Here is a 24,644-nt window from a genome sequence, read left to right on the forward strand (position 1 = left end):
GTATTAAAAAGGCAAAAAAACTAAACAAAAAAGAAGCATCTTTCTGCTTTGTCGTAAACATCCGTGTAAGGAATGCGTTTGGTCCAGAGCGGAGGTCAACACAGGAGAAAGCTGCTTGGGTGTTGGGATACTGCTGGTGCCATCGGGAGAGCTGTGGGGCTGGCGCTGGGCTGCATGCTGGAATGCTGTGGGTCATGGTCCCGCTGATGGAAACCTGCGTCTTGAAGGGCTGGTACCTGGTGGGGTTGGGGCTGTGGTGGTGAAAGGGCCCTGATAACTCGTGCTCAAAATGGCTGCATCCTAAACCCACCAGCTACCCCTGCAGTGGTAGAGGAGGCCATCTGTGTAGGTGATGTGCTCAGAGCATCCTGAGGGCTCTGGCACAGTCCCTGGGCATTCCTGTCCTCATGGGTGATGTCCATCCCTGCAGCAGAAGGTGGGTGATGCCGTCGTTGGCCTGGTACGGAGCCTCCCTGTGCCCCAGCTGCCAATCCCCTGGCACAGCGTGCTTCCTTGCAGGGTTTTCTTGGGAACAGCGCAGTAGCATGCAGGGGCTTCACTGTCCCAGGGCTGGCTGTCCCCTGCCCAGTCTTTGGTCTACGGCTGCTGAGTCTTGTGCATTCCCAACAGTTTGTGGCCGCTCACTGGCAGTGCCTGCTCCAGCCTGCAGCTGCTCTAGGCCAGCATGGGGCCAGTCCTGCAGTGCAGCCCCTATGGAGGGTGCTGGTGTGAGTGCAGAGGAACCCTCCGTACCCCAAACCTTGCAAGCAAGGGGAGCATCTTATCTCACCTGCAGCATCCAAGGACACTCCGGGCTCTCCCTCTGGCTCTGGGAGGGACTCATGCTTGGTTCTCCGTCTGAGCACAGGTGACCGCCGCAGGCGCAGAGGAACAGTGCCCACTGAGAGAGACACAACCCAGACCCATGTTATGGTTACCCAGCCCCATTGCTTGGCTCCTGCCCCCTTTCTGCCTGTGAGCTCAGGCAGCCAGGCTGCTGCAGGAGCCAATCCCAATGCCAAGTCCCCATGTGATCTTCCCAGTGCAATGATGTCATCATCCATCACCCCAGCACTGTGGATGGCTACCCATGAGCTGGGACAGGCAGCACCACCAGGCAAAAAGATGTCACTGACCCAGCAACCCCTTCCTCTGGTGTGGGTGGGGTGTGAGGGGTGCTCGTGATCCCACTCCAGCCCCCACTTACTTCCCAGCTCTGCTGGGCACTCAGGCTCCCTGAGCTGCTCCTCGTGAATGGACACAGCTCGGCGGCCGATCCCCCATGGCACTGCCAGCCGTGGTGTCAACCGGTTGTCTGGGAAGCAGTCGGAATGGGGAGCCTGCAGCACCCCAACCTCACTGGCAGACCTCTCTACACCCAGTGCTGGGTCCCTGTTGCCATCATTCCCAAGGAACAGGCCAGCAGTGGGATGAAGGACCCCATGGGCTCATGCATCCTTACCTTCAGTGTCGGGCGGTGTGGGCAGGGGGCTGCTGGCCCTTGGCTCCCCGCCATGGCTGACCCTGCGTGGCAATGCCACTGGCACACTGCGGCCCAGCCGTGGCAGGCTGCTGCTCCAGCCCTCCCAGGACCCCGGCTCTGGCACCATGCTGGGATCGGCCAGGATGAAGGAATGCTGAGGCTGCTGGGAGCTGGTGCCCTGCGACTCCGCAGGAAGCAGCTTCCCAAGGGATCTCCAGGCTGTCTGGGGCTCCACCGTGGCAGCTGGGCTGCGGAAGGTTGTGTCTGTGGGTGGTGGGACAGAGCCATGGGTGTGCAGTAAGGACAGAGCCATGGAATAATGGAGGCTGGAAAAGACCTTCAAGATCAAGTCCAACCATTCCCAGCACTGCCAAGGCCACCACTGAACCATGGCACTAAGGGCCCCATCTACGTGGTTTGGGAACACTTGCAGTGATGCTGACTCCAGCACTGCCCTGGGCAGCCTGTTCCAATGCCAGAGCACCCTTTGGGGAAGAAACTGTTCCTAATCTCCAGTCTAAACTCCCCTGGTGCAGCTTGAGGCTGTTTCCTCTTGTCCTGTCCCTTGTTTCTGTGGAGCAGAGACCAGCCACCTCCTGGCTCCATCCTCCTGCCAGGCAGTTGTAGGGAGCGATAAGGGCCACCCCAAGCCTTCTCCACTCCACTACCCTTCTCTGGACCCACTCCAGCACCTCAGTGTCTCTGTTGTAGTCAGGGGCCCAGAACTGAACACAGGATTCAAGACCCCAGGGAATGCGACCATCCCATGTGCTGGGAGCCAGTCTGCAGCCCCTCCACGGACTGGGTTTCCATCCACCATCAACAGCACTGGGCATTGTCCCAAGGATGGGTCCCTGCCTGAATGCCCATGCCTATGCCCAGAAGTTCCCATTGGCACTGCTTGGTGCTAGGAGAGGGGATAGAGCCCTCTGCTCTGGGGGCTGGTGTGACCCTCCCAGAACCCCCCCAGTGACCTACCTGTGGACACAGAGTGCGTGCGGACCTTCAGGGATGGGGGTGAGTCTGCAGAGCTGTCCACAATATCCCCTGCAAGCACAAGACACAAGTCAGCATCAGTGAGCTGGGGTCTGCCCCATGCCAACAGCACCCAGTGAGGAGTAGATGTGATGGGGCCCGCAGCTGGGTGCACAAGGGGACTTGCTCATGCCCACCCATGGGTGCCAGGGGGAGGATGCAGCCCCTCACCATCAGAGCCAGCTTTCTTGATCTCGATGTCTTTGCTCTGCAAGGGGAAAGAAACCTGGTGAGAGGGGGTCAGGGTGGCATTACCCTCGGGGATGATGGGTGCAGAGGGCAGGGCACTGCTGGGCTCTGGGGTGGCTGCAGGGGATGGGTGCGCACAGGGAAGGAGGGACAGACAGACACCATGCAGTGCATGGAGGTCCATATTTCATTCCCCTGGAAAAGAGGGTTAGGTGACAGGAGAGAGGGCATGGGCAGCAGCAGCACAGGCACCCCCACCCCATGGACCACTGCCTCCACCCACCCTTTGGGTGCAGGATCTGTCTTCTACCTACCTGCTGCTTCTTGCCCTCAGCAGCTGGGCCCTTGGTGACACCGATGCGGTGCAGCATGACCTGCACACGTTGCTCGAAGGAGCCGGGCAGCTCCCCGTCGCTCTTCTCCAGCTGCCTCTTCTGCAGGACACACACAGCCCTGCCAGGGGCACGGCACCCACCGCAGCACCCACCCAGATCTCCAGCCCCAGCCATACCCCTGGGTGATGGAGGCATGGCCACAACCCAGCCACCACTCTGGTGTGCTCATGTGGTGCCCAGCAGACCCCACCACCAGCCCCCTCCGGTGGGAGCAGCACCCACCAGGTGAGCGGAGCAGCAGCGGTGGCTCGGCCGTGGTGCTTACCTTGTCCTGCCTGACCCCCAGTGTGTCCTCATCCTCCCCAGACAGCAGTATGAGTGACTGGGATTTGCCCTCCCGTGAGTACTTGGGCCGGATTCTGCGGGCAGAACCAGGGGTCTGGCAGTGCTCAGGCTCTGCACGGAGCTCGGCAGCGAGTTCCCCCTCCTCAGATCTGCTCAGGGGCTTCCCTGCCTCGCCCGCCTTGCTGGGCGCTCGTAAAATGTCACTGAGCATCGAGCGCCTGCTCCGGGGGGTGCTCTCGGGGTCCTTCTCACACCTCGAGCCCCGGCTGGATTTGGGTTTCTTGAAGGCAAAAAAATTCCCGATTTTCTTCTTGAGGGTGCGGGAGCTGGAGGGAGCCAGTGGGGCTGATCCAGGGCAGGTCTCTGGAGCCATGGGGCTGGGGAGAGATGGAGCATTGGAAAAGGTGAACTCTGGGCTGCATTTCCCTCCCCCATCCCCTGCCACCCTTAAGGGATGGATCCAGACCCTAGAAATCCCACCTGAGATGATGTTCCTAGCATGGGACCCTATAGGTGACACCCCTTGCCTTCCCAGTCTCATGGCAATGGGGTGCTGGACACATTCCCCATGGCTGCCATCCCAGCCCTCTCCCACTAGCCTTGCCCTTGGTAGTGACCCTGAGTGGGATGTTTCCCCCAGCACCTCCTTGGCACTGAGACCATTCGCAGGGAAGGTGAAGGCAGGGGCCTTGCCCAAGCCCTGGTGATGGGTGCGCGGCCCTGAGCACCCCCTGGGCTTACGGCAGCTCCCCTGTGATGAGTCTCTTGCCGAAGAAGTCCTCCAGCCCCTCATCCACGCGGGTGATGCTCCTGTCCTCGCTGTTCTCACAGGCCACAGGCTGCACCTAAGAGCAAGTGTGGCTATCAGAGACCCCCACACATGAACAGGTGTCACCCATGCCTGTGCACTGACAAGTGGGTGCCCATGCAGCATGGGTGCTGGCACCCTCCGTCTCACTGTGGATCCAGCATGAAAGCCAGACCATGGTGTTATCAGCTGCATCACACTCTAATCATCCTACCACATCCCTGGGGCATCAGGAGCTCCTGACAGCCATTTGCCCTGCCTGATAGTCTGCTGCACCCTACTAGGTGCCATGTGTAGGATGCTGGTGGCTCCACACACATGTATGGCACCCCTATATGCTCAGACACCCCTGTGCTACATACAGGTAAGGTGCCTCTGCCCCTCCTTGACACATGATGGCAAAACCTGCTGAGGCCTCCTAGAGCTAGGCCAGGTCTCTGACCCAGCTGTCCCCATGGGAGAAGCCTTTGGCAGGGATGCTTTCTCCATCTGTGCTTCAAGGGAGGGACACCCATGCTGCTGGTGGGTGATGGATCATGTGACCTGTGTGGACCCACGTGGACCCACATCTGCATTCTTCAGGCTGGTGCTTATCCTCAAGTCTAACTTTGGAGTGCCACCACCACCTGCAGAAAGGCTACCCACTCCATCCCCATGGCAAAGCCTTCCACCATGGCACCTGCCTCACCTTGGCTTGTGGCACTGCACTGGTGGCTCCCTATCGGTGAGATGGAAGTGCTCCAACACCGGAGCTTTTCAATCCATAATGACTTTTCATTATGGCTGGATTGATGCTGCTCAGGAGCTGTTCCAGCCATCTAAGATCTGCTCTCCCTGTCATATTGCATCCATCAAAGCCTATCCTTACTCAAGGCTTGCCCAAGCAAGAAACAGGTCCTGCCTCTCCTCCGGCCCTGTAGTTCCACCATTGTCCAAGGGCAAGCACTACTGCAGCCAGACAAGCCAGGGCTTTCCAATGGGTGGAAGGATCCAACTGCATCATGGTGGCATAGTGAGAAGGTGATGCCAGCAGGATCCAGCCCTGGGGACAGCAATGGAGCTGGACTCTCCACTGACTGCACTCCAAAGTTACTTTTCCTTAGGGAAGGGGGGTGCAAAGGCAGGATCCTCAGTGCTCAACCTTTGAGGGGGGGGGGGGATGTTATATCCACCCTGCTGTGTCCTGCAGAGCCCCACATCAGCATCACCAGGAGCCATGGTGGTTGCTGGCACTTGAGAGACGATGATTTTGGGTGAGGGGGAGCAAATTAGGAGGAGAGTGGCATCTGAAGCTATTGCTGAAAGTACTGGCCCCTCTGCACCCAAACTCTGCGGCTTTCCATCCCTGCTGCCTCCCTGCTGCTCCCACAGGCTGGCATCTCCCAGTGGGCAGCAGGAAAAGGGATGAAGAATTTCCCTCACCCCTTCCCACTTCCCTCTGCCCATGCTTTTGGACTCCCCCCTCCTCTGAGGAGGCTCCACCAGCAGCCAAAATGCAGGATAATAAACCAGCAGCGGCTTCCTGCATCTCATTTCCCTGTCTTGCCACAAATACCGGCTGCAATAACCCACCCAACTGACAAAATAAAGGGAATCCCCCCAAAATCCACCCTTACCAACGGTTTGCCCCCTGCTTACATTGGGCTTGCTGGGCGGCTGCTTGTGCCGGCGGTTGGGCCGGGGCCTGGCTTTGGTGCAATGCTCCAGCTTCTCGCCAGTGGTCGGCAGGTCCATGAGGGATCCGGCGGCAGTCGGCAGGTCCATAAGGGATCTGGTGGCGGCGGTGGCAGGCTGCGTGGAGGGGAGCGAGCCGCTCGCAGGCTCAGCATCCTTTGTGGAGGCAGGGCGTGCCGGCTCGGCGGGGCTGAGCGACGGCGGCTCCCGGTGAGCTCGGAGCCCGCTCGCGTCCCTGCCTGCCGCCGGCTCCAGCTCCGAGACACCTACCAAGGGTGAGAGGGCCCCGGTTGGCAACCAGCCTCGCCAGGCCTCATCACCATCATCCTCATCACCATCATCATCACCTTCACCCACCCGCGGAGGGTCAGCGTGGCCCTGGCTGTGCCGTGGGAGGGAGCGTGGCTGCACCCAACCAGAGCTTGCGTGGCTGCTCCAGGGACAGCGGCTTTGTGGCGCAGCCAGGGATGGATCCTGCTGCGGTCCCTGGAAGTGTGTGTGCATGGGATGCTGGGGAGATGAGGAGGAAGAGGGGGGATGCTGGGGGAATGAGGAGAGGGAATGCTGGGGGGATGTGGGAGGGGGGATGCTCGGGCAGGAATCCCTGCAGCAAGTAGCAACTGTGTGGTGCAAGTATCACCAGTGCTGGCCCCAGGAGCAGCACCCACCCACGCACAACCATTTGCTCTGCAGGCAGCTCCTCATCCCCCGAGTGGATGGGAGGCAGGATGCTGCTGGGCTTGGGGTCATCAGGCAACACCTGGGTGACAGGTGTGGGGGTCCAGTGCAAGCTCTGCTTCAGCCAAAGCCAAACACACATCACAGGGAAAGCCCATAGAAGCCAAATTTACCCATCAGGTGCTCATTATCTGTGCCCACTAAATCCTGCCCCCCCAGGCACGCAGGGCTCAATGGGGCAGCATCAGCAGCACCATCTTCTCCCCTGTGCCAGGTCTCAGGGTGCTGGGTGGCTCAGTGAAGCCCATGCTCAGGGTGATCCATGGGATGGGCAGGGGGAGATGGCACAGACAAACCTCCCACCCCACTGCCAGCTGACCCCCAAGACCAGCACAATAGCAGGTTCAAGGCAAGCTTTGCCTATGGACCCACACCACGGCACTGAGAGAGGCTCTCCAAGGGGACAAACCCTTGCCAGGCACTGCCTGCTGCCTGTAGCCTCATCATGGCTCTGCCCATCACCATGGGGGCCTTGCCCATCATCAGGGGCCTCTGCTGGGCCCCCCTGCTGTCATGCCTCGTGACTGTGGCACAGCACACCTTGTGCTGTGTCAGAGCGAAAGCCGCAGAGTGACCTTACTTCTTATGCTTGGTGTGGGCCGGATGCTCCTGAAATGCTTGGTTTTCCTCCGCAGGGCCATCTTGTACTGCAAGTAAAGAGGGGTGGTGGTGGGTTCAACACTGGCAAGCTGGCCATGGCAAGTGGCATCCCATGGCACAGTGCACCAGAGCCACAGTGATGGGTGCAACCCCTCCATCACCCCCACGGCTGCATCCTTTCATCTTGATCCAGCACTGAAACCATGCGTGATGCCAGATGCGTTGCTTTCCTGATCAGACCCCTGTGCCAGGTTGGATCCAGGTTCCCAAAGCAACCAGAAAAGCCAGGACCACCACAAGAACATGCTCCCATTGCCTTCAGTGCAGGCAGCATGGCTGGGCAGGCCAGCAGTGCCATTTCCCAGCACTAATTGCCTTGGTTCTGCCCTGGGGGCGTGCTGGGGGTGCATGCAGCCCCGTTAAGCCTGGCATCATCCGTTAAGGCGGATAAGAGGCCGTTATAGCCAGGCATCATGCGGTGGCAGCAGGGTCAGACCCTACCTCATCTGCAGCAGGGTCAGGAGGATTCCTGCCCCTCGCCAGTGCCACGGCATCGTCCTCAGCCAGCTCTGGCAGCAGCACCGGGAGGTTGAGCCCCTGCTTGGGGAAGCTCTCCACCTAAAACCATTAGGAAGCACTTCGATTATCCCCGGCCACCCTGCATGCTTCATGCAGCTCCGTTCCCTTCCTGTGGCTGGGATTTGTGAGCGGATTTAGGCCTGATTAGCCGGCTGCCAGCCCCAGGCACGAGCAGCCAGCGCCCACGTTCACCCGGGCACCCCCCGCCATGTGGTGGCTTCACTGAGGACCTTAATTCTGCCGTAACCGCACCGGGAAAGGATTACCTGGGAGCAAAACCAACCTGTGTGGGAATTGTCCTGCTTCCCAGCCAGCAAATCTGTGACCATAACAGTGGCTGGTGCCTGGGCAATGCTGGGGTACCTAGACCCACATCCCACATCCCATTTCCCATTGCCCAGGTGCTGGCAGCTCACCAGTTTATGCTGGGCAGTGGTCAGATCTCCCAGCACAGCATCCATAATGCAGTCAGCCACGGCGGCTGTGACAGACAGCTTGATTTCACTGGGAGCAGGGAGAAGGGTGTCAGGGCCAGCACCCATAGCCCTGCAAGCCACAGGGCCAGCCCCCTACTGACAACCTTGCTGAGTAGATGCACCCAGAGGGGCACCCAGGATAATGCCCTGGGCTCCTGCTTGCTGGGATCAGGAATGGGAGCAGGCACTGACTGGGATGAAGAATGCCAAGTGCGTGCCCTTATTAATGGTTGGAGCTCCCCTTTGCCAGCCACAGGGGTGTGCCTGCAGTAACATCACCCCATGGAACTTTCCTAGAGAACATTGAACCAAATCCAAGTTGGAAGCAAAGCCACAGCTGGAAAAACATAGCAGCAGGACCCAGCACACCACCACATAAGGAAGAGAGCAGTTGATAGGGAGCTCCTCACGTCCTCATCTGACCCCATGGGTGAGAGCCAGCCACTGAGTGAGAATTAAGAACAGCATATCACCCACTTCAGCTTGCTGAAGACATCAGTGACCATCTGGTCCAGGAGAGTGCTGAGGTTGAGGTGGTCCTGGAGGTAGATCTGCTCTGACATGGCATTGACCAGCTGGTCCCTGACCCTGCTCTTCTGCACCACAGCTGGGCACAGGCTGTGTGCTGTGTCCAGTGCCGCCTGCATGATCGCCTAGAGTTTGGGGAGGAAAGGGGAGGTTTTGGTATCTTTTCTATCAGGATTCATGTGGAGATACCATGTCACCTGAGGACAATGGTCATCCCATGCTGTTGGCAGCTCCCTGTGGGTTCCCACCTGGATTTCCCGGCCGCAGATCTGTGATGCCTCCTCCATGAGACACTCCAGCTTGTGCTGCAGCTTGCTGTTCTGGTATGGGCTATTTCCTGCTTCATACAAGAGGGGCAGTATCTGCCATGGGAAAAGAGACAGTGTGGATCATCCCATGCAACTTCATCCTTGCTTTCCATCCTTCCATGTGCAGCCCATATCCATGGTTGGCCCCATGGAAGAACATTGTTTGCAACAACTGGGGAGACCCAGCGACCTTCTGTGTGGGTCAGGGTTGGGCATCCTGGACCCTCGTGGTCCCTGTGTCCCCCTAGCTGGATCCTCAGCTGCTCCTCACTACCCACTGACCTTCAGCCCCTGCATGCAGCCACGCTGCTGCCCACATCAGGGGAGACCCTTTCTCATCCCATTCACTACCTTTCCACCATCAGTACTGTGCTCTTAAATCCTATCATCTCCACTGGATTAAGTACCAAGTGGGGTGCCAAAAGAGTTGGGAAAAAAGAAAAGGAGGTAGTTTGAAGAGAAGCAGAGGAGGTAAAGTTGTGATGGGAAGAGAGAAGCGGGATTGGAAGGATCAACCCAGGGCTGCCAGCACCAGGAGCGGCCCAGCCAATGCAGTGGCCTTCATGATGGGCTGATAGAGCATCTTCATCACTGGACTGTACCCATCTAGGGTGAGATGAGGGTGCCTCAAGGAGGGTCCCCTCAGGGATGTGGGGAGGGTTTCTCACCAGTATGGGCATCTGTGGGTTTTGGGGTGTGCCAAAGATGGAGCACCCACCTCTCCTATGGACGGTGCATGAGTGGGGTGGGAGGCTCTTGCTAAAGAGGGGCTGCACTTGTAAACCCCAATTCCAGGGGGTGTATGAACTGTGTGCCCCTGGGGGAAGGCGATGAGGGACATGTTGGGCCTTGCTCTTGAAGGGGACTCAGAAATTCATAGCTTGCATTTGGTGATGTGCGTCTGGGGCATTGAGCGCCTTGGTGTTCCCTGACTGGTGGTTAATTATGTTATTAACTAATTGATATCCAGCTTTGATCCTACATGGAAGCCGGGTTTGCTATGGAGTTTCCGCTGCAGCAGACTCACGCTGACAGAGAGGTTGGCGTTCCTGATGGCCTCCTCAGCAGAGAGGATGTCCTCCTCCACCTCTCTGCCTACGCATATGCTGAGCATGTCCATGTGTTTCTGCACGCTCAGGCAGGTCTCATTCACCATCTGGAGTGCAGAGAGGCTGCGTCATGGCCCAGAGCAGCATTGCCACTTCCCTTCTTCACCATCACTTTCCCAGAGGATGTAGTGATGGGGCAGTAGGGGCACAGGCAGATTACAGTCCCCCAGAGCATCCTTGCCTAATAACTGGGGATGCCGTATGACCCTATACAAACCTGTTCAGAAGAGGTGGCAAGGATGCTCTGCTGTGGCCGCGAGGTGCACACAGGCAGTGGGTGCCGGAGCTGGTTCCTTGTCAGGCAGGACTGGAGCTGCAGCAGGCAGGAGGCCATGAGCAGTGGGTGTTGGGGCACCCAGCCCCATGTCCCCCAGCCCATGTCCCCTACCTTGTGCACTGCCTGCTCTGTCTTCTCAGGGTGGCTGCGGTACGCCTGTGCCACGTCGCTCATTGGCAAGGGCATGCATTTGAGGGTGTAGTTACTGTAGGAGGGGACCCTCATGTGGCCATTGTGAGCCTCCATCAGCCTCATGGGGCTCATCCCCACAGTACATGTCCCCACAGACATAACACTCCACCCAAGAGCAGCCCAGACATTGTCCCATGGTCCAGCCCTGGAGATGGATTTGGTGATGGTTTGCCATCACAAACCTCAACAGGGCAGCAGTGACCACCTGCCCAGGCTCTCCATCCATCCCCCTTTATTTGCACCTTTAGAGGACTTGCGTGGCCAAACACCAGATCTGATGGTGTATTTGGCAGGTGGACAACCTCTACCCATCTTTCATGCACAGGGAGGAGGAGAGCATCACATCTTCACCAACAGCAGATCCCCCAGGCTTGCTGAGGGCTGCCTTGTCTGCTGGGTTAGGATGCAGAGCCATGGGAGACCCTGAGGTGGGTAATGAAGGTGTCATCACCAAATTGGTGGCAGGCTGCTTTGCTGGCTGCAAGGCCCAAGCTGTGGACCAGCTCTCTTGGGACCTGTACACTGCATGATGCACTTGCTGCTTCAAGGGGACAAAAGGCCCTGTGGATGGTGACATCCTGGTGCCATAGGTTCTTTTGCATGGTGGTACACACCAGGAGGACCAAGTGGCTCCTTCTTTACCTCTCTAAAGCTTGAGCCACCTCCAGGAGCCCATGGGCAGTTGTGTTGTTCCTGTCCCAAACCACAGTCCTGCAAAGAAAAGAACCTGAGTGAGCCCTGCCTGCACCCACAGAGCCCCAAGGTGGGTGCCCACCCATGGATGAGCCAGGAATAGTGAGCCCAAGGCTGACTCCAGGTACCAGAAAGCCTAAAAATGGGGTAAAAATCTGAACCTTGATACGCAAAACCTTGGACTTTGGAAGGGGCTGTAAAACTACCTGAGCTTCGTGTTGATCTGCAGGGCCTTGGCTAGCATCTTGGCCCCTGTGTCCCCCATGGCATTGCCGCTGATGTCCAGAGCGGTGAGGCTGGTGTTACTGCCCAGGGCGCTCAGCAGGACATTGGTTCCCAGCTTGAGGCGTGATTCGGCCACGGAAAGGGACTGGAGGGGCTAGAAAGGGGACAAGGAGGGGAAGAGGTGGCCAGGGCACGTCAGGACACGTCTCCCTTGCAGACACAGCCACCATCCCTGTCTGGCAGCTGCTGCAGGAAAATGAAGCTGGATTTGGAGAGGCCAAGTCACACTGAACCCCAAGAAAGAGGATAGTGATGGGTGCTGAGGCAACCCCCTGGATTTAGCTCAGATCCCTGGCAGGCAGCAAGGAGGAAAGGGGTTTTTTTTGGAAGCTGGGCTGCAGCCAGGTTACACCAAGCATCTCCTCTGCTCCTTCAGCCAGACACAGGCTCCCACTTTCCCAGATGAACAAGAACTGCTCTCGCTTCTCTGTCTGAGCATCTGCTTCAGACCCAGGAGAATAAGAGCAGAAGGATTTGAATGGCAGCAGGAGGGAGGTAGGTTTGCTCTCAGTCTGTGCTGGGAGGGATCCAGACAGCACCCAGGCACAGAGGACGCAGGATGAGGTGACTGAGGACAAGCAGAACTTACGCAGTCGTCCTCCTGGGTGAGCTGGACAATGCGGTGCAGGACATCCAACAGCCCTTCCCTGTGGAAGAGGCAAGGTGGGGTTACACATGTGTCTCCCCACATACCCCCAGCCACAGTGAAGCAGGCAGAGCTCCATCCTCCCTCCTCCTCTTACTCCAAGGCTGTGACCTGTCCCTGTCATCCCAGGAAGACTGTGCCAGGAGCCGGAGATGGAGCCCCCGTGGCCCCAGGCTCCCCACTGGTTTGGAGCAGGCAGGACCATGATCCCTGGCATTCCCAACCGGCCCATGGGCAGAGAGAGTCATGGTGGGTGCAGGGTGCCAGGATGGCTCCTGGCCTTTGTGCTGCAGCTTTGTGCTTACTTGGATTTGATGTTGAAGTTTTTCCCCAGAGACACATGCCTAATGGACTTGCTTCTACCGATGGAGAGCACCAGTGTCACCATGTCAGGATCAAAGCCTGTGAGACACAGGAGAAACTCATTAGGATATTCCAAGCAGTTCACAGAGGTGGCACCAAGGTGGCCCCTTGTAGGAGACCCACAGAGCCATCAAGACCCACAGAGCCATCAAGACCCACACATGAAACTGTCCCTCCTGCACAGAGCTTATCTACTGGGAAGGCAACAAATAGAAGCATATTTTGGCAAGGGTTGGAGGAAGATTGTGGGTACAAGAGCAAGCTATTGGAGCACTGGTGGCCTGAACAAGTTTTTGAAGGACTCCAAACCTTAGTGTTCCTTAGAACAATCTGGCTGTTGAGCCGCATGGTCTGCTTTAAGATTTGGGGTCTTTCAGATTAGGAGCTGGTAGAGGTAATATCTGTGATTAGGGTTGCTCATCCATGGTTTTGGAGGCCATGATAAGACAAGGTTATCAGCAGAGGCTGCAAACTCCTGCAGAGTAGTGGGAAGAGCTTCATAGAATCCCAGACTGGTTGGTGTTGGAAGAAACCTTAAAGGTCATCCAGTTCCAACCCCCTGCCACAGTCAGGGACACCTTCCAATAAACCAGGGCCACCACCACCGCTCCCCACATGGGATGCAGCTCTAGAAAGTGGTAGAAGAGGCTTGGCATGCTGGGAAGGACATCAGCAGAGGAAGAAGTGCACCTGTAAGGACTGCCTGCCTTGGGGAAGGTTGGTTTTGGGACTAAAAAGCCATAAAACAGCTGATAAGGTGGTAATTTCTCAGGCACGAACCCATTGCTGGCCACTGGGTGCCTTGACTCCCATAAGACACAGCCTGTAGCTTCTGCTGTGGAAGGATGTTCACAGGTGATAAGTGCAGTTGAATGCCTCATTAGCCAGTGCTGTCAAGAGACAGCAAGTGCAGTAGACCCTACGCATCTCCCTGGGGACTCCTACAAGCACACAAGGTGCCCCAAGAGCTGGTGGCTAGACCTGCAGATGGAGGGGATCTTCCTCCAGGTGGGGATGAAGCAACCTACCGTTGTCAGACAAGTCCAGGTCACTGATGGAGCTGGTGACTGGGATGAGATCCTGGATAACTTGTGCCCCCGCTGATCTCAGCTTGGGAGAAACAGTAAGACATGAGCACAAGGGGAGGTGGAAGCCCTCCAAATGAGATCCTGCCGTTGGGAAGGTCACCCCAGCCCTACAGCAGACAGGGACATGGAGCTTCCCACGCAGGTAGCAACCTCCTTGAGCGCCACAATAGGACCCCCCAGCTGGGCTATGGGTGCTGGCCCTCACCTCGCAATTGCTGAGATCCAGGCGCAGGTCACTGATGTGGCTGTTGTCCGCCAGCCCTTGCAGTAGTGCCCTGGAAAAGCCACCAAAGCCACCCATTAATGCAAGCAATGAAGGTATCAGCACCGGAGGTGGGAGCGGGTGCTGGAGAAGACATCATAGAGTCATAGAGTCAACCAGGTTGGAAAAGATCTTCAAGATCATCAAATCCAGCTGCTCTGTGGCACTGCCAAGGCTATCACTGAACCATGTCACTGAGGGCCTCATCTACACAGTCTGTGAACACTTTCAGGGATGGTGACTCCATCACTGCCCTGGGCAGCCTGTTCTAATGCCTGAGCACCCTTTGGGGAGAAATTGTTCCTAATATCCAGACTAAACCTCCCCTGGAGCATTGTTCCCAGAGCTCTCCCTCTCACTGCCTCATCCATCCTCCTCACCAGCCCTCTTAACTCGTAAAGCCCTCTCCATGAGTGTGCTCCCTCTGCAAGACCATGCTCACCTCAAATCCATTCCCCTTGATGGACCCATAGTCCCCTCTTACCTTACAGCATCTGCTGGCAGCTTGGTGCCTGCCAGGGAGACATGCCTGAGGGCGCAGGCCTGGCTGAAAAACTCCTTGATGCTGGAGGAGGTGGTTTTCACCCTCCTGAAAAGGATGGACACAGCGTGGCATCATCTGCCATCTAGCACCCACCTGGGTACCATAGTCCCCTCCCTGCCATCCCAGGGCCTTACTTGTGGGAATACACGTTTTTGGAGAGATCCAGATGGGTGAGGCTGGTGTGGCATCCGTGGACCAAGGCTCCAAAGAGCTGCCAGGGCAGGTATATGAGCTGTGTTGGGGAGGGTCTGGCCCCTCATGCAGCCCGGCAATGGTGTAGGGTGAGCTATCAGGGATGCTAAGGGGGTCTGCCCTGTGCTGGGGTTCGCCTCTTTCTCCTGCTGAGCCCCAGGACCCCCAACCTGCCCGTGGCAGTTGGCACAAAGTGAGAGATTATTGGGCTGTCCCTAACACATGCTGTATCCACAGCCCTGTGCCAAACAGGGTGGCAGCACCTCCAGCAGCACAGTATGGATTTGGAGATGGATCACTGCTGGGACCCTCTCCATAGGTACTCACAGTATCCAAGGGGCAGTCTGTGCTGGCCAGGCTGAGATGCGACAACGAGTGGCACTGGTGAAGGAAGTTCTGTGGGCAGAGAGGGTTCAGTGGCTTTGCCCAGGACCCTGAACCCCCCTCCAGCACCCTGCAGCCCGTAAATCCCATCTCCAGCCTGCCCTCTCTCTCCTGCAGAGCACAGGGATGAATCTGGCATGGGGGGACCCAGCCCCACACTGCTCACATCCTTGTTCTATCTCCCACTCTCCCACAAGGAGATGCAGCAGGATGTCCCCAGTACATCTCCTGCTGCTCCAGAGTGGGCAAGGAGGTGAGTTCCCCATCCCTTGGGTGCTGCAAGGCAGGATGCAGACCCAGGAGACTGAAGCCATGAAAAACATGCTGGGGACACAGCCCTGACTGTGTCACCCCATCGCAACACTCACACTGGTGTCATCCCCAGCCAGGGAGCCAGGGTTTCCAGAGAGGTCCAAGTGCCGGAGGGAGGATCCGATGGCTTTGTTATCTGCCAGGGCCTTGCATAACATGTTCATCCCTGCTTGAGGAGAGGAGGAAAGATGGATGCCCACAAGTACTCTGCAATGGGGAGAGCCGTGGAGCAAAGGAACAAGCACTTCCCTACAGCAGGACATTGCATCCCTGAAGATGCCCTTTCCAGTGTGTTCCTGCAGCTCCTTCAACCACCCCTTTGGTGCCAGCTTCACCCCAACTGCTGCCGTGCCCAGCCTTCCACCAGCAGGCAGGCAGTGAGCGGGATGCTGGGAGCTACCTTTGGCAGTAAGCATCGTCCTGGCCAAGCTGAGGCTCTGCAGACCCTTAGGACACTTCTCCAAGTGCCGGCTGAAGGCAATGATCCCTATGAAAAAGCAGAGAGCCCTGAGGTGGGTGTGCGTCCCTTCCCAAGCTACAGCCTCAGGGCAGGGGGAAACTGCTGCTGGGATCCAGACTTGAACATCAGTTTTCATGGCAAGGTTTAGACTGGAGAGTAGGAACAGTTTCTTCCCCAAAGGGTGCTCAGGCATTGGAACAGGCTGCCCAGGGCAATGCTGGAGTCACCATCCCTGGAAGCATCCACAAACTGTGTAGATGGGCCCTCAGTGCCATGGTTCAATGGTGGCCTTGGCAGTGCTGGGGTAATGGCTGGACTTGGTGATCTTGAAGGTCCTTTCCAACCTGTCTGACTCTGATTCTAAGTTGGGTACCTCTGTCTTCCAGCTGGTTGCCATCAAGGTTAATTGTGTGCAGAACAGATTCGGGGTGGTTGCTGAGTGCCTGGGCCATCCTCTGTGCAAAGTCCCTGTGAGAAGAAGGGTCACCCATCTGACCAAGGTACAGGCACCTCCAGGACACATGGTCAACAACCCCAAATCCTTCTGGGGACATGCCATCAGCTCCTGCCCCAATGGCAGAACCATCTCCATCTGAGGAGCCACCAGGAGAAAGCAGAGCATCTCCAAGGGTGGGTGATGCCTGCTGGCCTCCAGGGTCTCTGCTCCCAGTGAGCTTCTTGTTTTGGAGGGGATAGGTACCAACACTCCCCCTAGCACAAAGGTCCACGACCTCTCTGCTCCATGCACATGAGGGGATCACCACCAGGCTGCCAAGACCCTGCTCATCCACCCTGTGATCCCTTTGCTTACGCTTTCAAGCCGCTATTTTCCAGCACCAGCTCCTCCAGCATCACAGATTTGCTGAGCATGTAGAGCAGCTGCTCCGAGATCTCCTGGTTCTGGCAGGGGACAAGGGAACCCTTGTGGAAACCTGGATACCTCCAGCGTGCCCAGAGCCACAGTGTTGGCACTCACCAGCCTGAAATCCTTGCAGGAGAGCTTGGTGAACCACGGGTTGAAGGACAAAGCAGCCACACTCAGCGCCACATCTCTGCAGGGTGACAAGGACGAGGGAGTCAGGGCCAGGCTGGGATAAGCCTGGTCCTAAATGGGTACCCCAAGATACCCAACCTCAGGATGCCCAAATACAGTGTTCAACAGGGCAGGATTGGGGGCCCACGGGGTTAAAGCAACCACAGACATAGCTCAGCTTCCCCAGATTATTCCCTCTGGGAGAATAAAATGAAGCAAACTATTTTCTGGTCTTTTTAATGGTGTGCAAAGAACAATAGAGGTCTTGCTAGGGTGGAAACAAGTTTCATTTTTACTTCCTGGCCCAAAGAAACCTCTAAAACCATCCCTTTTGGCTAGCTGAACACAGATCCTGTTTCCCAAAACACTCAGCCCAGGAGTTGCCTTCTCACAGAGCTGAGTCCTTGCTCCATCTTTCTTGGGATGGAGATGTGGCTGAAAGCTCCACGGGGACAATGCCTGAGCTCATGGCTCTGCTATGAGATTATTTGTTATCTATTTTGTTATAATTATAAAGCTGTATCATTATAAGACTGTAACAGATGTCTGGGGTGCTGGGGGTGAGCAGCACTGACTGGTTTGCATATGGAAACCCCTGACAGCCACGAGTGGTGAGAAGCTGTCGTGACATTTGGGTTTCACCTCCACAAGCAGCTCATGGGCTTATTTAAATGTTAAAAATGAACAGTGATGCTGCCCAGCCTCCTGGGACCATAGCCCCATGGGATGGGGCTCACCACGTTTGGTGTGGGGGAGCATTGGCCTGCAGATGGGGCCAGCCTGAAGCATCTAAAGTGAACAAAGCTTCTAGCGTGAGCAGATGAGTGTGTTGGGCACCCCTGTCATGGGTAAGGAGGATGAGGACAAGTGCTGGCATGGCACAGGCTCCATGGGCAGCACAGAAGGGCACTCACCGGCTCTCCAGGTGGCTGAAGTCCAGCAGGTTGAACTCCCGGCAGTCCTGGCTGTGGTAGATGTTGTCCACGTCCTGCTCAGATGGATAGACACATGGATCAGGCTCAGCACATGGCCCTGGGGAGGGCTTATGTGCCCAGTGTCACTGGAGAGATCTGAGCCATTGGGGATCCTCCCTTGAGATCCCCTTGCCTAAAGCCTGAGCCTAACCCCATGCTGGTGCTGGTGCTGGCAGGGCATGTGTCCCAGGTTGGTGGCATGGCTTGCTGGGTGCTGGACCACTCTGCAGGGACAGGACAGCAGAAGACAAAGCACCCTCAAGCTGGTGGGAATGGGGTGTGGGGAGAGGTGGGCTGGAGTCAGTGTTCCAGAGGAAGAGGAGGACCTGCCATGGCGTGGTCCCACAGGGGTTCTCCTCTGCTAGGGACGCCCAGCGAGGCCACAGATTTCCAGGGGCTCTCCTTAAGTGACAGCCCAGGAAACAACTTTCTCCAAAGCATCTCCTTCCCACTTGCGCTTTAATTTCACCCCACTGAGGATCAGAGATAACTCAAGCCAGCCAAAACTGCATGAGGCTGCTGAATGGAGGCACCCATGAGCATCCTGCTTCCCTGCCCACCAACTGACACACAGCCACCAGCTCTTCTCCATGGGACAGAAGATCTTACCCACTGGATCTCCTCGCGGAAAGCAAAGCCGTTGTAATCACACAGAGCAGCGTAGGTCTCCGAGAACCCCCCTGCAGAGAGAAGGCAGTTTGGTGGCAGACCTTCCCGTGGGAACATGGAGGAGACCCTTGGGAGGAGCATGAAGCAGAAGAGGGATGGTGGGAGCCCTCCCTTCCCTCCTCAAAGAGACCAGAGTGTCCTGTGTGGTCTACTGCCAGCCCAAAAGTGATTCCACAACCCAGGGGGCTGTATCTTGCTTTGCTTGATCCATGTAGATACAGGCAAGATGCATTGCTATGATGACAACGAAGGTATCTTACTCCATACCAAGCTCCCGGAAAAGCCTCTGGCTTTGCAGCCATGCTGTATAAGATAGGTGAAGCATCAATAGCTGCATGGCTTCATGCATGGGCACCAAGCAACCTTGCTTCACAGCCATCTTGCTCCTCTCTGGGGAACTATGTCCTCTCAATCCTGCTCCTGCCACATAGGATGGGGTGGTGGGGACCAGACCCCACTAGCAGGGCTCCTTCTAACCTAAGCCAACATGGATGCCTTTCCAGCAGAGGTCATGTTGGTGGACACTGAGCTGTGATGGTCCCCAGTGTGCTACAACATGGGGAGGTGCTGAGGGCTCACCACAGGGTGCAGGGGTGCTCTGCAGCATCTCCTCCAGTGAGTCTGTGGTCCGCCGGATCCTCTCACACAGGTTGGGTGGGGAGCTCTTGAGCAGTGTCCTGGGGAAGGACCAGAGGGGTGTGTGATGGTGGGCTGGAAGAAGAGCATCCCCAATGCTTTATGCTTAGCTACAGCCCTTGTGTGTAGGGTAGCCAGAAACATCCTTCCCGATGTGATCGGGGAGCAGGGTCTTGCCTTCACCAGGGAGGGTTTCTCCTATTAAATGGGGCTAGTGTGAACCCATCAGCAGGCTGAGAAAGTTGGGGCTGTTCAGCCTGGAGAAGAGAAGCTGCATGGAGACCTCATAGCAGCCTTCCAGTATCTGAAGGGGGCCTACAGGGATGCTGCTGAGGGACTCTTCTTCAGGGACTGTAACTATCGGACAAGGGGTGATGGGTTCAAACTCATACAGGGGAAATTCAGGTTAGATATAACCTGTGATATAGGTTAGATATATTCCCTGTGAGGGTGGTTAGGCCCTGGCACAAGTTGCCCAGAGAAGTGGTGAATGCTCCATCCCTGGCAGTGTTCAAGGCCAGGTTGGATGGGACTTGCTGACATGGTCTAGGGTGGGGTGTGTCTGCCCATGGTAGGGGCTTAGAACTGGGTGATCTTTGCATCCTTTCCAACCCAAACCATTCTATGATTCTATGATCCTATGAAACCCTATGTGAAACTTTTCTGAGCAAAGAAGTTGCTCTGGTACCTGCACAACTACCCTTGAGGAGCAGAAGAACCTTACCCAGGAGATGAGTCCGGAAAGACCTTCTTAAGAGACATGGTGACGTGGATGACAACTTGCTCCAAATCATCAGCGGACATGAACTGGAAGGCATGAGATACTGTATCCGTTTCTATGACAACCTGCAGTGTGCAAAGGATGGGAGATACCCAAGTGAGCTGGTAGCACAGTGTCCCCAAGCCCCCAGACACAGCAATGACAGCCACCAGCTCCTAGCTGCAAACACCCAGGGACTGCTTATAAGCCCCACCTGAGCACTGTGAGCACAGGGGAGGCTGCGAGCACCAAGAATTTAAGAAAATACATCAAAGAGATCAAAAAGTGCTGCAATAAGGCAGAAACCTCCCCCAGATTCAAGCTAAGCTAATGCCGCAGCAGCCCAAGACAGCAGGGTGAGAGTAGCCTTGACACTGCCTCAGCTGGAGGACAGAGGTTTCCTCCCTGAATTCGTCTAATTGGGTTTTGAAACTTTTTTAGTTCCTACCAGGAAAAAAATCCCATGGCAACACGCTCCCTGATTTAATTACAGGCTGATTGAGGTGTGGGAGTGGGATGAGTTATCTGCTGCCATCACTGGAGGATGGAGCTGCCACCGCTGCCTGGGGCTCTGCCTGCAGGGTAACAATGCCTGGGCTCTCCATAGTCCAGCCAACCACCTCACCCCATCCACCCTGGGCTCTCACCACCCACACCCCTCACTCCCTACCCAGCTCCCCTTTATTTCTCCCCTGGAGCTCAGCCATGAAGCAGAAACCCTGTTTGGAGGCTGGGGCCATGGATGCTTCTGAGGCTTTAATGAGCAGAAGACGGACAAGAGGTTAAGGAGGACCATGGCCCTGTTTTGGCTGACACATTCAAGCCAGGACATCCCATCCCTCTCCTCCACAATTCCCACATGCTAATTCTGCCCTCTGCTCACGCCTCCTCCTAAGAGGATTACTGGGATTTAAAACACCCTCCTGCTAAATTTGTCTTCATCTCTGTAAGCCAGCAGCCGCTTGTCACCTTGTCCCTGCTGAGCTGAGGTGCCATGGCCAGGCACTAGCCATGAGGGGAACAGGCACCCATGCTCACCCGAGCACCTGTGGGTGCCTCCCTGCACCTTCAGCCCTGAGGTGGTACCCAGGGCAAGGCCACAAGTGGATTTCTTTAGGGGTGTCTCAGTGATAAATACCCTGTGGAGCTCTCACAGGTCATCACTGGTGACCCTTGATGTGCAATGGGGGGACAGGACAGCCCAGGCCCTGCAGTGCGCTCCAGGTCAGGGTTTGCCATGGCAGGTGGTGGGTGCTCAGAGGGATTTGTCCCAGTGTTTGATGCCACTCACCAAGTTGGGCTCTTGCACTGTCATCTCCCTCACCTCCAGGAAGCTGAAGCTGCTGTGAACCTGTGGGTGAGAGGCGCAGGACTGGATCCAGCACTGATGGATAAGGGGGATCCAACAGTGCGCCTCAGCTCCCACCCTTCACCATGGCCTGAGGAGTGCCTGGTTATGCCCCCCAGCCTTCACCAGCCCTCTTCCCCTTCACCCCATCCTCACCCTCATCCAGGGGGCTTCCCAGATCGGGTGGCCTGGGTGCCCCAAGTGATGCCCTCCTCGGGGGCCATTCATCACTTACCCTCACTGGCAGTGTCACTGGCAGCACATAGGCTCGCCAGGGCGTCAGCACCTAGGCAGGGGATATTAGTGTGACATTGGTGTGACAAGAGACAGTGGTGACACAGGAGCCACCCCTGTCCCCTGCTGCGGCCGTGGAATGCCTGAGAGCTGGTCTGGGGAAACTTGGAAAGCAGGAGTCAGGCCAGACTCTGCACATACCAAGATGTAGTCGTCATACTTGGATTTCACCTGCAGCTGGACGCTCATCACAAGGAGCACCTCCTTTGTCCCCAGGAAGGTGGTGATGCCCTCTAAGAAGATCAATGTCCGCATGAAGTGATGGAACACCCTTGTTCCTCTCCTGCCAACCCTGCTGTCCCTGGGGACACCATTCCCTGCATCCCCACCTCAATCAACCTCTCTCCATCCACACTTGATGGTTGCTCTCTCAGCTAAGCCACACTGCACACTGGGTTTGGGTCTTGTTTACCACTCAGGTAATAAATCCACCTCCCTGTCATCTTCTGCAGTCATGACCAAGCACTGGAGCCACTGGTTTACACTCACATGGTGCCTTGCTTACTGGGAACTGGTGCTGAGCAACAGGAAGATCCTGGTTTCTCTTCCTTCCTTCCCAAATATACCACTGAGGAGCAACTCTGCACCCAAGTGCTTCCTCCCCACAGTACACCCAAGAGATTTATTCTGCATCTCCAGTTTTTGGAGATGCAACCTGCACAAGTGGTCATGGTACCAACCTCTCCATATCTACAACCCAGTCACTGTGGACCAGTGTGAGCACTGCTTGCTACCTCTTCTCATTCCCAGTTGAGAAACGGGACCAGAACCATAACTGCCCATCACCATCCAAAGCAACAGGTTTTCATAACACTGAGCCCCCAAGTTCAGTGGCTTGAGCCACACATCCCAGAAACACACCATAGTGGAGCTGGATCATGGGGATGCAGCAACCTGGCTCCTTCCTACCCCTTGTAGGAGCTGATGAGGCTGCAGGGCCCCAAGAGCTTTTGCTTTTTCTATCAAAGGAGAGAATGCCAGAAGCAGGGGTACCTTACACCTCTCCTGTGCTGCTGGGGAGCTAAAGCTGTGCCTCCCCAGGGAGCTGCACCCACAAATGCAACAGCTTCAGCTGTGCAGAGCCACATCCTTGAGGAGTCAGGGATGTGTGTCTAGGGATGCTTCTGACCCAAGCACCATCCTCAACACGAGCTCTGAGGACATCAGCCCTTGTGCCCCACACCCTGCTTGGACCCCCCTGAACCACAGCTGATGATGATGAGGAACCGGAAAGCATCTCTGCCACCCCCAGCACAGCAAATCTGGGCTGAGGAGGCCCCATACCACACTGCCCACATTCATGATGCCCTGGCAACAGCAATGATTTACCTTGGATGTCGGTGGGGATGGCTCTGTGGGATGCAGCCATGGCTGGGTCAGGGTGTGGGTGATGCAGGGCTCCCGGCAGCATCCTTGGGCGCTGTGGGGAAGGCGCCGGCTGGGAGGAAGCACGGAGGTGCCTCCTCCCCCTCCCAACGCTCACTCAGTGCCTCTTCCTGCCCCGTCAGACGAGATTTGCCGCCTGAGCAAAGAAGCAAAGTGAAAGCAACGGTGCCCACAGCCACCAGCACTGCTGCCCAGCCCTTCTGCTCAGTGCAACTTCACCCGGGGGAGCAGGACACCCTACTGTTGCCTTCTAGCCAGGAGATCAGCATCTCCCCATGGTGCCAGCCTTCAACAGTTCGAGGTCCATGGCCTACCCCTGTCCAGCAGCCCACTGAGGTGGTTCTGCCTGAAGTGTGAAAAGGGTGTGAAAAAGCAGCTCTACCCTTTACAGCCCAGCCCCACCATCTCCTACCAGGCATCTGCAACGGGAGACCATTCCTGGCAGTGTTCAAGGCCAGGCTGGATGGGGCTTTGAGCAACCTGGTCTAATACAAGGAGACCCTGTCCATGGCAGGGGGCTGGAACTGGATGAACTTTGAGGTCCTTTGCAGCCTGGGATTCTATGATGGGGATGGGTGCTGGTGCCCACTGCAGGCATGGCTTCTCCACAGCAGGAATGACTCAAGTGTCATGTCAAAATGACAAAGCTACTGTCCCAAAGCAAAGACAAGAGGTAAAGACTTGGTGGCCTCCTTGGAGAGAGCACATCAACCACTCTGCTGCCACCCTGGACCAGGCAAAAGCTACAAGCACTCCACGGTGGAGCAGGAAGCTGTCCTGTGCCCCATGCAGGACTTCACTGGACGCAGTGTTTCTCTGCCCTGCCAGACTCAGGAAAGTGCTGGGGGGCAGCAGCAGAGCTGCTCTCAGCATTTTTCCGAAGTCTCATTGCTGCTGCTGAAAACCTTTTTAATAGAGAAGCTGTTCTTCCATCCTTCGTATGCTTCTCCAAGTCCAGCTCTAGCTGAGCTTTGGTTCAGTCAACTCCATCCTTGCACACTCAAGCAATGTCTGCTCCTTCACAGCAGCCTGTTTCCTCCCTTCTTTCTGCATGTTTCATTTGCCTCTTTCTGCTCATCCACATTGGTTGCCTATCACACTTGCCTGACTTCCTGCTGAAGACCTCCTTGAGTTTTGCACAGCCCCCTAAGATGTCCCTGATAAACAACTGCCTTCTCTTCACCTGGAGAATCATCTGCTACAATGATGTGAAGACAAAGTAGTAGAAGATGCTGTTAGTTTTCTTGCAGTGAGGCAGAAGCATGCCATGGTTGGCACCAGCAAAACTTCAGTCCAACACTGGCTGAAGAAGCAGTCTTGGATCCCTGTTCAGTGATGTGGAAGGAGCTGGTCCTTCTAAAATGGGGGAGCTCACAACCTCTGGAAGCCAAATGAGCCTGTGGCAGGTTGCACAGTCATGCAGAGCTGGCATCAGTCCTCCCCCCCATTCTGATGCTGTTCTCCAGCATGGCATCAGGAGAGCAGCCCAAGCACCAGACATGGCAGCCAAGCCAAGCTATCAGCTGAGGCAGCAATGCTCCCTCGATCCACGCTAGCCCTAGCTTTTCCTTCGTGGTCCAGGACACAGCTTTTCCACCACTGGGCTTGAGCAGGGATGCTCTGTCCACATAAACATTCA

The 24,644-nt window shown here is 56.4% G+C and overlaps 1 protein-coding gene across 1 annotated transcript; it reads right to left on the reverse strand.

Annotated features, from left to right (window-relative positions):
- Positions 1-556: 556 nt before the first annotated feature.
- Positions 557-23,001, reverse strand: CARMIL2 (capping protein regulator and myosin 1 linker 2). Its single transcript, XM_034073011.1, is given in 42 exon segments — positions 557-711; positions 791-901; positions 1,208-1,315; positions 1,463-1,755; positions 1,757-1,809; positions 2,382-2,383; positions 2,462-2,530; positions 2,690-2,726; positions 3,022-3,141; positions 3,368-3,764; positions 4,129-4,232; positions 5,834-6,135; positions 7,188-7,254; positions 7,709-7,825; positions 8,203-8,290; positions 8,740-8,915; positions 9,039-9,152; positions 10,126-10,254; positions 10,425-10,520; positions 10,596-10,689; positions 11,319-11,387; positions 11,576-11,748; positions 12,244-12,301; positions 12,606-12,702; positions 13,692-13,773; positions 13,957-14,026; positions 14,498-14,602; positions 14,692-14,768; positions 15,077-15,169; positions 15,502-15,611; positions 15,846-15,932; positions 16,279-16,373; positions 16,717-16,805; positions 16,882-16,957; positions 17,853-17,926; positions 18,522-18,592; positions 19,161-19,258; positions 19,942-20,099; positions 21,269-21,328; positions 21,561-21,611; positions 21,761-21,852; positions 22,949-23,001. Coding segments are annotated over 42 exon segments (4,557 nt in total). The 5' UTR covers positions 22,989-23,001.
- Between the last annotated feature and the right edge of the window lie 1,643 nt (positions 23,002-24,644).

Source organism: Melopsittacus undulatus, chromosome Z (genome assembly GCF_012275295.1).
Source record: "Melopsittacus undulatus isolate bMelUnd1 chromosome Z, bMelUnd1.mat.Z, whole genome shotgun sequence".
NCBI lineage: Eukaryota > Metazoa > Chordata > Aves > Psittaciformes > Psittaculidae > Melopsittacus > Melopsittacus undulatus.